The sequence below is a fragment of the Pholcus phalangioides genome, unplaced genomic scaffold (assembly GCF_987345545.1).
Source record: "Pholcus phalangioides strain wild (caught in Gottingen) unplaced genomic scaffold, Ppha-v1.0 ptg000007l_1, whole genome shotgun sequence".
Classification (NCBI taxonomy): domain Eukaryota; kingdom Metazoa; phylum Arthropoda; class Arachnida; order Araneae; family Pholcidae; genus Pholcus; species Pholcus phalangioides.
This window is the reverse complement of record NW_028301600.1, coordinates 60,091,697-60,107,233: the sequence shown is the minus strand read 5'-3', so window position 1 is coordinate 60,107,233 and position 15,537 is coordinate 60,091,697. Positions and strand designations below refer to the sequence as shown.

General features: G+C 33.3%; 1 protein-coding gene across 1 annotated transcript in view; it reads left to right on the top strand.

Moving 5' to 3' along the window:
• Positions 1–15,537, top strand: part of LOC149085573 (WD repeat-containing protein 48) — a 65,360-nt gene that overhangs the window by 22,897 nt on the left and 26,926 nt on the right. The window contains exons 12-15 of the mRNA XM_089233692.1: positions 3,053–3,140; positions 6,954–7,051; positions 10,325–10,432; positions 15,102–15,198. Of these exons, the coding sequence (XP_089089818.1) occupies positions 3,053–3,140; positions 6,954–7,051; positions 10,325–10,432; positions 15,102–15,198 (391 nt within the window). The remainder of the gene's footprint in view (positions 1–3,052; positions 3,141–6,953; positions 7,052–10,324; positions 10,433–15,101; positions 15,199–15,537) is intronic.

Sequence of the window (15,537 nt, the reverse complement as noted above, 5' to 3'; positions counted from 1 at the left end):
TTATGTCAGCATCTATGGGGGGGGGGGGGGTTCATTCAAGTATTATGTCAGCATCCGATTTGCTGACTTCTGATGACAAGGGGGGGGGGAGAGGGTTTTTATGATGCTTACGTCATCAACTACCCTTTGTGAAAATATAAAATATTCTTAATGGCATCTTATTCGGTGCGCCAAAAACGAGAAAAATCTTTTGCTAGTTTGTGGGCACCTAAACTAACATTTTCCCTAATGATAAATCCCATACAGAGCCACTTCAGCGAACTCTAAATGTTTCACGGATCTTTCAAGTGCTCAGGAATGTGTCCGGGCTGCTTAAGTGCTCTGGAACTGTGCAACGCATCACTCAAGTGATCTATAATTATGCCACAGATCACTTGAGTAATCTGGGAATGTTCTGCAGGTAACTTGAGAGATGTAGAAACGCACTGGGGGCCACTTAAGTGCTCTAAAATTGTGCCACGGATCGTTTAAGTGTTCTGGAATTGTTGCTGGTGGTTTAAGTGATCTTTGAATGTGCCACAGGCCTACTTCAGTGATCTTTGAATGTGCCACAGGCCTACTTCAGTGATCTTTGAATGTGCCACAGGCCTACTTCAGTGATCTTTGAATGTGCCACAGGCCTACTTCAGTGATCTGTAATGCACCACTTAGTTCATTTTTACAAAATTGGATTTGCGGGGGCAAGCCACATCAGATAACATTCAGGGCCACATTTGGTCTGCGGGTCAAGGGTTTACCATATATGGCTTAAAGAGTGGGTCGCAATAAATTTCTTAAAAAGAAATTTTGAGTTCTTCAAATAGCATTGAAATTAACATAAATTGATTATAATAACATATAAAGGTATTTTCTTTCGAAATTGTAATTAAAAAAAAAAATGTTTTCTACATAAAAAAAAAAAAAAAAAAAATTTTCATCAGTGATGTGCACGAGCCCCCTATGCCCCTTCCTGCGTACGTTTCTGATCTGACCAATATGCGTTAGGAGGGGGGGGGTAGTGCTGACGAAATTTTGCTGACAAGGGGGAGGAGGTCAGATTTTTGCTGACCGGGGGGGGGGGGGAGTCAAAAATGGCTAAAATTTTGCTGACGTAATACTTGAATGGCCCCTTTCTGTTTACCCCTGTGTCAGGAAAGTTTCTGGCGAGGATGAACCGGGTATCAAACTCGCGACACCTCTAAACATCCTTTGGTACTTTAGGCGAGTATCTTATCGACCTGAGCTACCGCGCTCTTCTATAATATCATATGACACTATACATAATGTTATTTAATAATATAGTAGTGTTCTCTTCAGTCATTTGACTGGTCAGACCATCCAGCTAGGATTTTATTTTCATCACATGAATGGCTACTTGAAATTTTTATAACTGTATTCTCCACACGTAAACTCTCACCCTGATGTAAATTAAATTCTAAGGAGAAACTACATTATACATAATTTAATATTATAAAGCAGTGATTACCACCCTTTCCTTTATCCCTGCCAATGTCAGAACCCAAAATCTTTTGCATGCCACTCTCTAATGAAACAATGGTTTTGCTTGTCTCACTCACTTATCATAGTTCTCATTTAGGGCTTATAGACATCCTATATGTAGGAGATTGTGCCATATTTTAAAGAAATCTTATGTCCCAAAAAAATTCAATTAAGTGTGAGAAATAAGAACTTTTTTCCCTTTGTAAATCAAAGTGGGACACATGCAGCAGGTTGGCTACTCCTTCTATCAAGCAACCTATTAGCATCCTTCCATAATTGCCATGTAATGCACAACAGAATTTTCAACAATACATGTAGGTGTATCTTGATATGAAAAAAGTTTCCAATCATTGATTTATGTGCATTAATTAGAGACATTTTGTAAAGAAACCTCAACAAAGGAATGAAGTTAAATGAGTTTTCTGAGAATTTAAGTTGTCTCATGAGACTAGTTGACAATTATTATTTTTTAATGGTACATAGATGTAATGGTCCATGCGCACCAGTAAAGCTCAAAAACTACATTAAGATGTTAAAAAGAATAATTAACAAAATTGCAGTTTAAAGTTCACTTTTTGCTCCTGCAGAAAAAAATTTATTGAATTATTTTGTTCAGCAATAATTAAAAAGAAATCAGAAAAATGACTAGCATAAATTATGATAGTATTCATTTCTCACAGTTTTAAAATAGCATGCAATGTACCATTTGTTTTTTGTTCAAAATTAAAGTTTGACTACAGCTGTGTCAAATTTCGAGTATTTTTTCCATAAAGACAAATGAACTTTTTTGCAATGAGTCTTCTGTAAATAAGGAACTTATTTTCACTTCATTTTAATTCAGTTCAGTTTTTTCCCCTTTACTATAAATTATGCAAAAGCAGAATTAGACGAAACAAGATATCAATATCAAGATATCTTTTTTTTAATGACCTATTCAACTTTTGTATTGTAATAATTATTGTATGATAATGAACAAATATATTCTCTAAGTACTGTATTCCTTGGCCTAACTATAGCAGTCGGAAAAGAAACATTGAAAGAAAAATTGTTCAATTCAAGCACTACATCTGCATATATCTGCCATACCTTTCTATGATGAAATTCAAGTATCACGGAATCAAATGTTTTTGCGCATTTTTAAAGAAATGCTTGCTAATTGCTCAGAACCGATTCTAAATGGTTGATTGCTATTACTCAATTAGTTGATATTTGAATGTTATGTTATAACTTTCATAGTCAATTTTTCTTAAAGATCTTTTTTTTAAAACAAATTAATATGAATGGCACAAACCTTTAAAACTATGTTTCAAAAATGTGCACACCATGGCGGATGTACCAAGAAATACGCAGAAATTCATGTGATAGATATAAATTAGTGATAAGAAATCCAAGAAATAATCTTCATGGGTGAAATAATTTCAAATTTTAAATTTGATAATATTTATAGATGTGTAGGCTTTTTGAGTTTTTTTGTATAATTTATATCATTTTTTGATAGTTTATAGTTTGCTTGCATGATTCATTAAATTAAATTATTCATATTTTTTCTATACCTTTGTGCTTACTCTTGAAGGCCATTGGAACTAGGAATTCTCGTGTTGAAGATTATGACAGTGAAGCATTCATGCCACTTAATGCTGGTCCAGAACATGTAATAAAAGGCAAGTCTTTTCCGCACATTTTTCAATTTATGTCTAAAATCTTTTTGTGGGGAATACAAAATTTATGGTTAATGGATATTGAATACTTTACTATTTAATATGCCTCTATTGTCTCTATCCTTCAATCCTTTAACCCAGTATTCAGTTGTGATGATACCCAGAAAAGACTGACAAATGTTGTTATATAAAATGTGAATGACTATATTACAGATAATGGAGTAACTGTTTTTGACAAATTTTGATATTTGTGACCACCACCCTCACAAGATATTGCACATGTTCTTAAGTACATAAATGTTGGGGACCACTGCAAACTGCAATATAGTATGCCTAGGATCTCAGAGTTGGGATGCAAAGCCCCCGCCCCTGAATTCTTTACTCTGTTACTCTATAGCTGTGTTCATCAATCACAGGCCATTTTCAGTGAGTGAAACATTTCACCCAGTTCATGTAACTGCTACATGGTTGTAACATTGTGAACAGGAGGCTTTTGATAAGGCAGAGACAAAGAGTTGTCAGTGGTAAACTCAAACAGAGAAATTGAATGAAAATTAATGCATCATTTTATATCCTGGGAAAAAATGCTCCATCAGAGGTGATGATCAAACACCAAGCAGAACAGTGGGAGACTGGGAGCTGGAGCTACGATCCACACCAAGCAAGAAGACGAATGACTGAGATCAACAACAAGAGCCAGGACGATGATCAATGCCAAGTGTGATAGTGGATAACTAGGAGTTATGATATGATTGTAAGAAGACATAAAGGTCGGGAACCAGCCAGCGATGTGCCAAGCACCAGTGAAGTTGTTATAGCATACTGCTATCAGGATGACTCACCAAGAGCTGATCATTTTACCGAAAGTGAAATGATTGTTGATATGAATGTGCTTTAACCACCAAGACTCAGGTATAAATACTCACAGATATTTATACCTGAAAAAAGAAGTGTGGTATGGACCAATTCCAGGGACCGACCATCTCAGAAAATGTATATCAAAACATGGCCAATAGAAAAAATAGTAAAACAAATTTGCATAACAGAACAATAAAATTGGATTTTGCAAAAAACTGACTCTAAAGTGGCAACACGACAAGAAACAAAATGGTCATGTGATCAAGATCACACATTTTCAAGTCTATGGATAATGAAAACATCACAGATTTTAACCGACCATGCACGATTGTAAAAGGTAAGACAATTTGTGTATAAAAAATGACTAGAATAGGACTCTTTTTCGCTGGGGTCTATGAGTAATGTTACACCAGGATATTTTTTTTGTAAATATTCAAAAAATTCATAAAAAACATGATAAAATATCATGATATCAATTTACAAAATTTTTTTTTTTTTTTTTTCAAACCGAGCACAACTCAGGTCTATTGCCATAGGCAAAATTTACAAAAGTTAAGTATCCAAGGTATGTAAACTTTATACCAGCATAGGATAACATACAATCAAGAACATGTGTAAAAAAATTGAAAAAAATCAATGGCTAAATAGTATTTTTAATATTTCTTTTAGGGCATAGTTTTTCAAAATGTTGAAAAGTATGAGACCCCTTAATTCTTTTTTTTGCCATGATCAATATTTAATTTTGGCTTTTTTTTTTTTGAAAATTAATTCAAAAACTAAATTGCAAAACATTACTATTTTTTAAAATTTTTCAAAATTAAAAAAAAATATTCAAGAAATAGTTCTGATCATTAATGTTCTGATGACTAGTGTATTATTATAAACTTTTTCTCTTACTGATTCCAGCTGGAATAACAATATAAATGTAGTTTGGCACTTGTGATTAATTTTTTTCATGTTTTTCTTTAGTCATGCTCACAACAGTATCAAATCTAAGATCACAGCATCCTGATAACATGGAAAAGTAAAAACATCATAAAATACCATGATATCAATCTACAAAAAATTAAGTATCCAAGGTATATGTAAAACTTTCTATCAGCATAGGATAACACATACAATCAAGAACATGTAAAAATTTGAAATAAATCAATGGTTAAATAGTATTTTCAATGATATTTCTTTTAGAGCATAGTTTTTACAAATGTAAACAAACATATTTTGGGTATTAATGATATCTTTTCTCAGTCGAAATGGAAAATAAGTATGATCGCTAATTGAAAAAGAAACTTTTGCAACACAAATTTGTGTGAGACATTTTTATAAGGGAAAGCCAATAGATGAGATGTCAGAATTCTAATTTTTTTGAAAATGGAAAAATGTAATTTTTATCATAATTTAAATTTTCCAGTAAAATAATCAGTCAATGTGTAATTTTTTTTTTCATCTCGCACCCCCAAAAATGCTTTCCTGTACCCCGGGTTGAAAACCACTGCTTTAGATGATATCTACCTACCCCAAACGTTTATTCCTGATATTGAGACACCCTGTACATATTTTCCTGTCACCTTGCATGTCATCCCCGGTGCAAAATTTGTATCATTTCACTTGACAGGTTTCGTACAGTCCTTGAAAATCCTTGAAAAAGAGTTCATTTTCAAGTCCTTGAAAAACAAATATAATGATTTTCTTTCGAGTGCTTATAAATTCTTGAAAAAAAATATTTTGTGTGAATTTCTTCCTTCAATTTTTGTTCCCCCTTCAACTCAATCCCCCCCTAAACCATATTCCACTGGGGCAAAAATGTGTAAAGTAACAATGGTACAATAATTATATGACAGTGTTCAAAACAGGACATATGGTCATGCATTCCTAAGGTAATACTCAAAAAAATGTAGTATAAAATCTGGCAGCAAAACACTGTGCTTTAGATATTGCTTCAAAATATTTTAAACTATTGAATTAATGAATGTCAGTTGCATATATGTGGACTGACCATATTTCCTCAATAAAAATATGAGAAAATTGCCAATTGTCACCAAAAATGATGACAAACGTAAGCAAAGTTGCCGATTATTTCTAAAATTGCCAAAAACAACACGAAAGACAGAAAATAAAGCACCATTGAATTGAAGCAGTATATTTAAATGGATTCTATGGCAAAAAAAAATTAACATGATGATATTTAAAATCAATTATTATAATATAATTCATAGGAGTGGGAAAATAAAAAAAATTTTAATACTTAATTACAGTAAAGAATAAAAATTTCAATAGGCTTTGTTGAAAATATATAGAAAATAATGGGACATTTTTTCATGAAAAAGTTGAGATGGCCAAAATTACATGAAAATATGGGAATGTTCCAGGAAATACAGTTCATATAGTTACTCTAGATATATAATTACATGCTTTCTAATTTTTTTTATCAAAGGCAAAGTTCAATACTATTTCAAACGTAAAATGATTTCTGCTTAATCATGCTCATTTGCATACTAAACTACAATAGCTTTTTTTTAAAAGCAAGACCTTTAGAACTTGACATTGTTTACAAGTTGAAATGAGAATTATAATTGTTTTAAAAAATTATATATCTTTAAAAAATTAGCATTTCAAAATTAAAAATGAATAAATGTTGAATATAAATTTAAAAAATCCAAGTAATTTCATTTTTATAAAATCACGGTTTATATCAACTGCGATATGAATGTCCTTGAATTTTAAAATTTTGCCTGGAAAAGTGCTTGAATAGTCCTTGAATTTTTTACTTTCAAAGAGTATGAACCATGCTTGAGTAAGATGCTGCAAATAAATAATGTATAAATGGTTTGTTTACAAAATTAGAGCACTTAATTCATCATTTATTATAAAATCCAGTTCTTTAGCAGTTGTTAAATAATGAGTTTTTCTCAGTATTAGATAAGTTTCTTGCCTTCATAAATTTTTACTCTTGTTCAGGTAATCCTAGTATAAGACATTATGCAGTCCTGAATGATAAAAGACATATACTGACCAAGGATACTGATAACAATGTGACACTTTGGGATGTGCCAAAAGTAATGTAATATTTTAATTCAATATTTTTCTGAAATAAATCAGCATAAGGCATAATTTTCATGTTAAAGCATTCATGAATTTCACAAAAAATAAAGTTTATATACAAAATTATTTTTTTCCCTCTGTAATGCCCTTAGCCTTTCATGCCAATATCCATAATTTTATTCTCATGTATCTCTTGATTACTTATATTCTTTAAAGGAAAATTTTGCATTCTTTGTAGCATATTTTCTTTTAACTGAATTTCAACTCTCCATCAATAAAATAGTAAGCCTACAATGTTCATATCTGTAATGGTCAAAGATTTTTTCTTTAGAGAAAAGATCGTCACTTTTTTAACGATGAGCTTTGTTCTAAATCAAGGATGCTCAACCTTTTGGAAAGTGCAGGCCACTTAATTGGTTTGGAAACGTGTTACAGCACTTTAGTTATATGAAAATGTGCTATGTGAATCACTCAAGTGATCTGAAAGAGTGCCTCTGGCTGCTTGAGTGATCTGAAAATATGCTGCAAGTCACACAAGTGATCTGAAAGTGTGCCACTTAGGTGTTTGAAAAATGTGTCATGGGCAATTTAAGTGATCTGAAAGTGTGCCAGCCAGTCACTTAAGTAATCTGCAAATGTATCATGTGCCACTTAAGTGAATTAGATGTGTGCCATATATGGGTTGCTCAAGTGATTTGGATATGTGCTTGGGGTCGCTTAAGTGATCTGGCTATGTGCTGTTGGCAGCTTAAGTAATCTGCAAATGTGCCACGAGCCACTCAAGTGATTTCATAATCTTTGGTGGACCACTTCAGTGGGTTGGTTATCTGTCATGGACAATGGATGACTCCAAGGCCACATTTAGACCGCAGGCCATGGGTTAAGCATAAGGTTTATAAATAGGGTGCTGTTGATGAGCCAGGCAAGTTTTTATTATAAATAAGCTGTTCAGTATGAATCACTATGCCTTGCCAACATCAAAGGAAGTCATACACACATATCCTATCACTCTTTTCCTGCTGGCATTCTCAATGAACTTTGAGCTTGGATTAAAGCAGCTTGGCAGGTAATAAATATCCCGGGAGACATTCAACACCTTTGATTCAATACTATGACATGTACAGGGTTTTTAAAAATACATAAAATATTTATTGTGTGTAATGTGACTGCATGGCTATGAAACTTAAATCATACATTTATATCCCTATTAACCCTTACAGTGGCAATCCCGACATATCTTGTCAAACTTGATCTGCTTTATTTCGATCAACCCGAAGTATCTTGGGTTCTTAACACTCTTCTATTTCTATTGTGGCAGTTATAATGCGGATCAGGAAAATTTTAAGAACTGCTTAAAGGATTAAAAAAACATGTTTAATACATTTCATTGAAATTTGGCAATTCCTATATGGTGTTATAATTTTCTTAAAAATGGGTGCAGTAATCTAATACTGTGTTTTCCTAAAAATAAGACCTATCCCAAAAATAAGCCGTAGCATGATTTCTCAGGATGCTCCTAATATAAGCTGTGCCCTGAAAATAAGTCCTGGCTAGAATTGCCAATCAGATGCATTTTTAGTATGTTATTGCAACACGTAACGAATGTATTAAGTGATATATGTAAAATGATAGTTTTATTATTATTTATTATAAAATAAAAATATAAATAAATTATATCATTCAAAATGTATACTTCAAATAAATTATAATATAAACAAAAATTTAGTTTTTGTTAACACCCAAGCAAGCTTCCTTGGGTGAAAGGTGAACGTCTACATAAATTTAAAACTTTCACTATTATCAAAGAAAACGAAGAAAATTACAGCTCGCAGCATTTCTGATGATAAATAAAAAAAGAAACATGGGCGGTATTAGACTATGGAAGTGTTAAGAAAATATTTTTATAAAACTAAGAAAATGCAACCAATAAGCATATTGGTTACATTCGAGCAAATGTAACCAATGGGCTTATTGGTTGGTTTTCAAGCTTTATGAAAGAAATTTTCTGAAACTTTTATAGTATAATACTAGCATATGAAGCATATGACATATTCAATCTACCCAATGAATGCCGTTTGACATAGGCCAGCATTACACTATAAAATTTTTGTGAAAGCTCTTTGATAAGAGCATTTTGCATAAGCGTATCTTATGCAAAAATTACATCACTTTCCGCTACCATACGAAGGTTTTTAACAACTAGCTGTTACGAAGATGAAATTTTTTTTTTTTTGGAAAGAAAATTCAACTCCCTTTACGGGGAATTGAACCCACGTCCGTTCACCCAGAAAGTGAAAGGATGTGGGTTCGATTCCCCGCAAAGGCAGTTGAAGTTTCTCTTTCCAAAAAAAAATTTCATCTTTGCAACAGCCAGTTGTTAAAAACTTTCGAATAAGCGTATCGATTACATTCGAGGGTATGTGACCAATAGGCTTATTGGTGTGTTTTTTTAAGTTTTCTAAAAGATGTGTTATCAGACTTTTATAGTGTAATGCCAGCTATGATGAGTACCATTCGACGCTGAGGACCAAATGAAGTGATGAATATTTCCAGCGGGCATGGACACATTGCTTTGTTCGAGAAAATCTAAAAACTGAACTTCTTGTTTACTTCAAACAATGATACCTAAAAGAAATGTTTTATGAAGTTCAGCATTTGTAATTTTTTTGTTGATTTTTGTGTAATCATCATATGCAAGAATGCCTTCGAAAAGATAAAGTTATTCTACCAAAAAATAAGCCTTAGCATGATTTTTCAGGATGCTCCTAATATAAGCTGTACCACGAAAATCAGCCCTAATGCATTTTTGAAGCAAAAATTAATATAATACCAGGTCTTTTATTTTCAGGAAAACAGAGTACAGCTGGGGTTGAAATTGTATTAGCATCTAGTAATTTGCTAATACAGGTAGAGACAGCTTCTGTTGCATGAAAGTTAGCTTCTAATTTCTTCTTCCTTTAACAAAGAAATATTTATATACAGTAGACTCTTGCTAATCCAGCACATATCAGACCATGGTGTGCCAGATTATCAAAATCACTGTATTACTGGAAGTCAATTGGAAAAGCCCATTTAAATGATATAAACTTTTGTGCACAGACATACAGTGACATGTTTTTCTCTTCTATGCTCCAAGAAAACCTGTCTAAAAAACGCTATATTACTGGATGGGCCGGATTAGTGCACAGCTAGTGGGCCAGATTATGGGATTATCAAGAGTCTACTGTACTTCCAAAAGTATTTATTGTTGACGTACATCAGATTGATTTCCACATGCTTCTGCTTAGGCCGTTAAGGTAGAAGACCTGAATCAAGTAGACTTTGATGAGGAAGTGAAAAGAAGGTTCAAGATGATTTATGTGCCTAATTGGTTTACTGTTGATCTCAAAACTGGGGTGAGAGTTTCACATAATGTGTCAAAATAAATTATGGTATACTAGTGATGTAAACTTGAGTGTTACTGTGTTATTAGCTGACATAGGTATTACATGATTATGGTTATCACACGAGTAGAATATAGCAATGCAAGAGTAGTGAATTTCTTTGCGACAACATTTATATGTGTATTTAAATATTTTTCCAATTCATTTTCCTGCTTGAACGAATGACACCATGAAAAAGAGATACCAAAAATTTTTCCATAAACTATAAAAAAAATATATATAACATACTACAAAAAAAAAACTTAAGAAATATAGTCAAAAACAAACTTAGAACAATAAATTTCTTATACAATATCTACAGAAAACTGGCTGCATGAAGATATATTTTTGTTTCAGGAAAGTAAAATTCATCTCTGCCCTTGCAGGGACTCGAACCCTGGTCTCTCATTTGCTGGACGAGTGCTCTACCAACTAAGCTATGAAAACAGATAGCATATTCTCCTCTTTGAGCATATGTATATGCTGAATGGTTCTGTGCAATGGATGGTGGCAACATTCTGCTAATAGCTCACAAATGACACCAGGACCACCAGATGGCGACGTATATCATAGAAAGACGTCATTCTCCCTTGTCAATACTATATTTACAGAAAAGTGGCTGCATGAAGAGGTATTGGTGTTTCAAAAAAGGGAAATTCATCTCTGCCCTCACGGGGTGGCAATATTCTGTTAATAGCTCACAAATGACATCAGGGCCACCAGATGGTGATGTATATCGTAGAACTAAGTTGGTTGAGCACTCGTCTGATAAACGAGAGACCAGAGTTCGAGTCCCAGTGAGGGCAGAGATGAATTTTCCTTTCCTGAAACACCTATATCTCTTCATGCAGCCAGTATTCTGTAGATATTGTATTAACAATGGAGAAAGTGACGTCTTTCTATGACAAATGCTTTTTACAATGAAGTTGACTTGGGCCCGGCAACATAAAATCCTTTCATCTTAATAATAATTTATTCTTCCATTTCAATGTGACTAGATTGTCAAAATGGCTTCATGTGGCCTTGGTTTCTTCCATTATCACCCCTAACGCAGTAGTAGCAAAGTAGTAATACATCACAGCTTTTCACCTTAAATTTTGAGGAATAAAAACCCTTCTGAAACCCTCTAAAAATTATATCATTTCTATAGAAGGTGGTGGCACTGACCATGGTCCATTCCAGTCACCACTAGGAAATGAAGGGATCTTTCCACCTTGATGACAACTTTCAGTTTCAATCTATAAACACTTTACACACCTACTGTGCTTATTTAAAAGTGAAGTTTATGAAAAATGGTTGTTTATGCTGTATTAATTATGCAATACAAGATATACAGAAGACTGGATGTTGTGAAGATATTTATTATTTGAGATGTTAATTTTTTAAGGAAGGAAAAAACTCATCTCTGCCTCTACCGGGAGTCGAACCCGAGTCCCTCGATTGCCAGACGAGTGCTCTGACCACTAAGCTACAGAGGAGATAGAGATTTTCCTTCGCTAGAGCGTATATGTGCCATAATTATGCAATGTTGACAGGGTTGGCAGATTTTTGACGATTTAAACCGTCACATCAAAAACCCGTCAAAAACCTCAAATATTGCTTTTCAATATAAAAATTCCCGTTAAAAATACACACATTAATGGCATTTAATGTTTAAAGTCCCTATGTTATACAAAGAATAAATACTCCCTTAATATGATTAGAAAATAGTTTTCTACTCTCTACAGAATCATTTTGGACAATATGTATGGTTTCTTTTTTCCTTATAAAATATACAATCTGAATAGAGTATAGCTTAAAAGCTTAAGGAAAAACTATGGGACTATTTGATATTCTTCAATTCAAGATGATTCTGAACCTTCTGGACCAAAATTTCTTCAACTGCTTATGTATGTGTATTGATATAAACCATATACTGTACTCTTTCCATGACAGATAGGTGTTTAAAAAGTTCTTTTATGCCATGTATGTAATGTTGATTTCTGTTATTAAATTATCTAGATAATCATAGAAACTTAAAACAATATCCTTATTGCGTGCATAACATTAGAATATATCTAGCAATATATTAAAATACATACTGAATTGTAGAACTCTAAAATGTCTTTCAATTTCGCTATGCTGATTGCATATGATGCTTAAGAAACTCCTATAACTTGTTCATAGTGTAAAAATAAGAATGGCTAAGTTTCACTATATGATATGATATATTTACCAACATTTATAATACAATGGTTATCCAGTTGAAGCTGTATTTTAAATGTGCGAAAAAAGGCTTTGAGTATCATGTCCGGTAGCTCACCCAATGTATTAAGCTATGCATTGATTTAAAAATATTCTTTAAAACTCAAAAATTTATACAACTTAACCTAAGAAATTTTTAGGGAGAATAAATGAGTTAAATTGGTGTGTGTGTTGAGATGTGCAATAATTTTTACATGGAATAAAATGTTGGGCAGATAAGCAAATTTAAAATATCAAAATACAAGGCTTCCATAATTAAAAGATGTAGGCGTAATTAAAAGATTTTAAAGTAGCCTACAGGCAAAAGCAGACATCAGAAAATTGTGAAATTTTGTGGAGGACTTCATGAAGTGATGGGAATTTGTTTTGTGGGAAAAAATTAGTTGCACATGTCGCCAACAGAGGGCGTTTTATTAAGAAATGACAAATTTAGGCAAACGTTTACAATTTTAACAATTGTTTAACGCTTTTACAATTGTTACTGCAACAAAACATGTCCCACATGATGGCCATTTTCAGATGCCATATGAAATTGCAAGATGGCATGTTCCACAACTGACCGAAGTGTATGCTGGGAAATGTTCAACACATGGCATGAAATGCTGCCTTTAAGATCATGTAAAGTTCTTGGATTGTCACGACTTACCAGATGTTTCAAATGTTCAAAGCCAAAAAATCGCATGGATTAAGGTTTGGTGATTGGGGAGGCCATAGATTAGGGAAGTACCGGCTGATGACACGTTCTTCTGTAAAATGTGCTTTTAAAAAGAACATGCTTAACACACACTGCAATGTGTGGAAGAGCTCCGTCATAAAGATTGTGTCTGCAAGGCAAGTAGCATGCTTGCAGAGCCGGAACAACTTTATTCTGTAACAGCAATGCATATCACTTCTCTGTGATCGAAAATGTCACTGGACCTGTAGAATGTAACTTCTTGTAGAAGTAGGGACCGAGAATAAATGATGCAGTAAATCCACACCATATCACTTTTGGTGAATGCAACGGAACCTCTAAGATAGCGTGCAGATCTTCTGATTCCAAAATTCGGCAATTGTGAGGATTGACTACACCATCCAAGTGAAAATGTGCTTCGTCTGTTCAGAGGATATTCCAAGGCCATTTTGAATCGACCTCAACGCTCACTAGAAACTGCAGTGAGAACCGAAGTCGAACGTCATAATCATGTGTAAGCAACCGCTGCATAAGTGAAAGTTTGTACAGATAATATCAGAGGATATTCTGCATGATCTTATGGACAGTTGAACGTGGCCTATCGAACCCCTGTGCCTGACACTAGTGCTACCACTAGAATTTGGAGCTCTGTCGTCTTCCACCTGAAGCGAAACCTCCTGTACTGCGTCTATAGAAACAGGTTTTCCTCTTCCAGGATGAACAGCCAACAATCCTGTGGTTTCAAATTTCGTTATCATACTCCAAAGGTTTTTAACATTCATTGGACCGTTTTGAATCATGTTCCAAATCTGATATTTCTGTAGACTGCAGAATTGCTGTTTTGGTAAAACAATTTGACCGAGAAAGTGCGATCTCGTAAACTTGTCATTGTAAGGAGCAAACACGTTGAAAAACAAGTTCTTTGCGAATGTTTCTAGGTTTTATAACAGCTGCTGCACGACGTCACATAAATTTACATGTTTACTACAGGTATTCAAAGTGAAACATCCTCTGGTGGCGACATGTACAACTAATTTTTTCCCTCCTGAAACAAATTCCCATCACTTCATGAAGTCCACAAAATTTCACACTTTTCTGACTGGTTTTGCCTGTAGGCTACTTTAAAATTTAATTATGGATGCCCTGTAGATATTCTATATGCAGTGATTATATAATTCAAAATATAAAACTTTAAGCTATAGAAAAATAAGTTTTTAATTATTTAACATATCTATCATGTTAAAAGAATCTATTTGACAACATCAATGATAAGTTTTTGACTTTTTTAATACTGTGCAAATTTCTGAGTTCAAAAACCTAACCCTGATCTCCCATCACATATTTCTATTTTGCTTAGTAAATTGAATACTGGTAATCAGTAGTTTACATAAAATGGACCAAAAATTATATTATCTGTCCTAAACTCTTTGTATGATGATAAATTTGAAATTGTAAAAAAATATATTTTATTTCAATTATTGTCATAAATTAGTGTTTAAAAATAGAACATATGCAAAAAAGTAAGTTTCTCATCATGTTATATACCTATTGTGTTCAAAACGTTATTCAAAAGCATTCATTTATGTTTTTGACAGTTTCTGATGTTTTAAACCAGTTTTTGATGCTTGTCATACCAAGAACTCAACCCTGAGAATGTTGATTACTTTAAAAATTAGTAAAATCAATTAAAAAAAATGTATTGATTATAACTTTTTTGTTTCACAGCTATTGTGTATTCACTTGGATGAGCCTGATAGTTTCGCAGCATGGGTTTCAGCTAGAGAATTTGAAATAGGTACATCTGAAGGGCCTGACACTAAAGGTGATAATTTATTTACTCAATATTGTTTCGCTGATCCCTATACAAGAGAATGTGTGAGTCTACAGGATGATTTTTTAAATTTTATTTCTCAACATACAAACTTTTAGGGGAGGTAGAAAACACAAAAACAAAATTGAATCACACAGGAATGTATGATCAGAAACCCCAGCGTGATCAGCTGGAGGATAAACAAAGATGCAGAAATGACAAGCCAATAATGACTGGAAAAACTCTTTATTTAGCAATACTTTACATGAGGACAGTATGTGTGCACAGTAAGTTTCACAACAGCAATGCATCGATTGACGAACCCTTTAAAAAATACCCAGCATTTCAAGG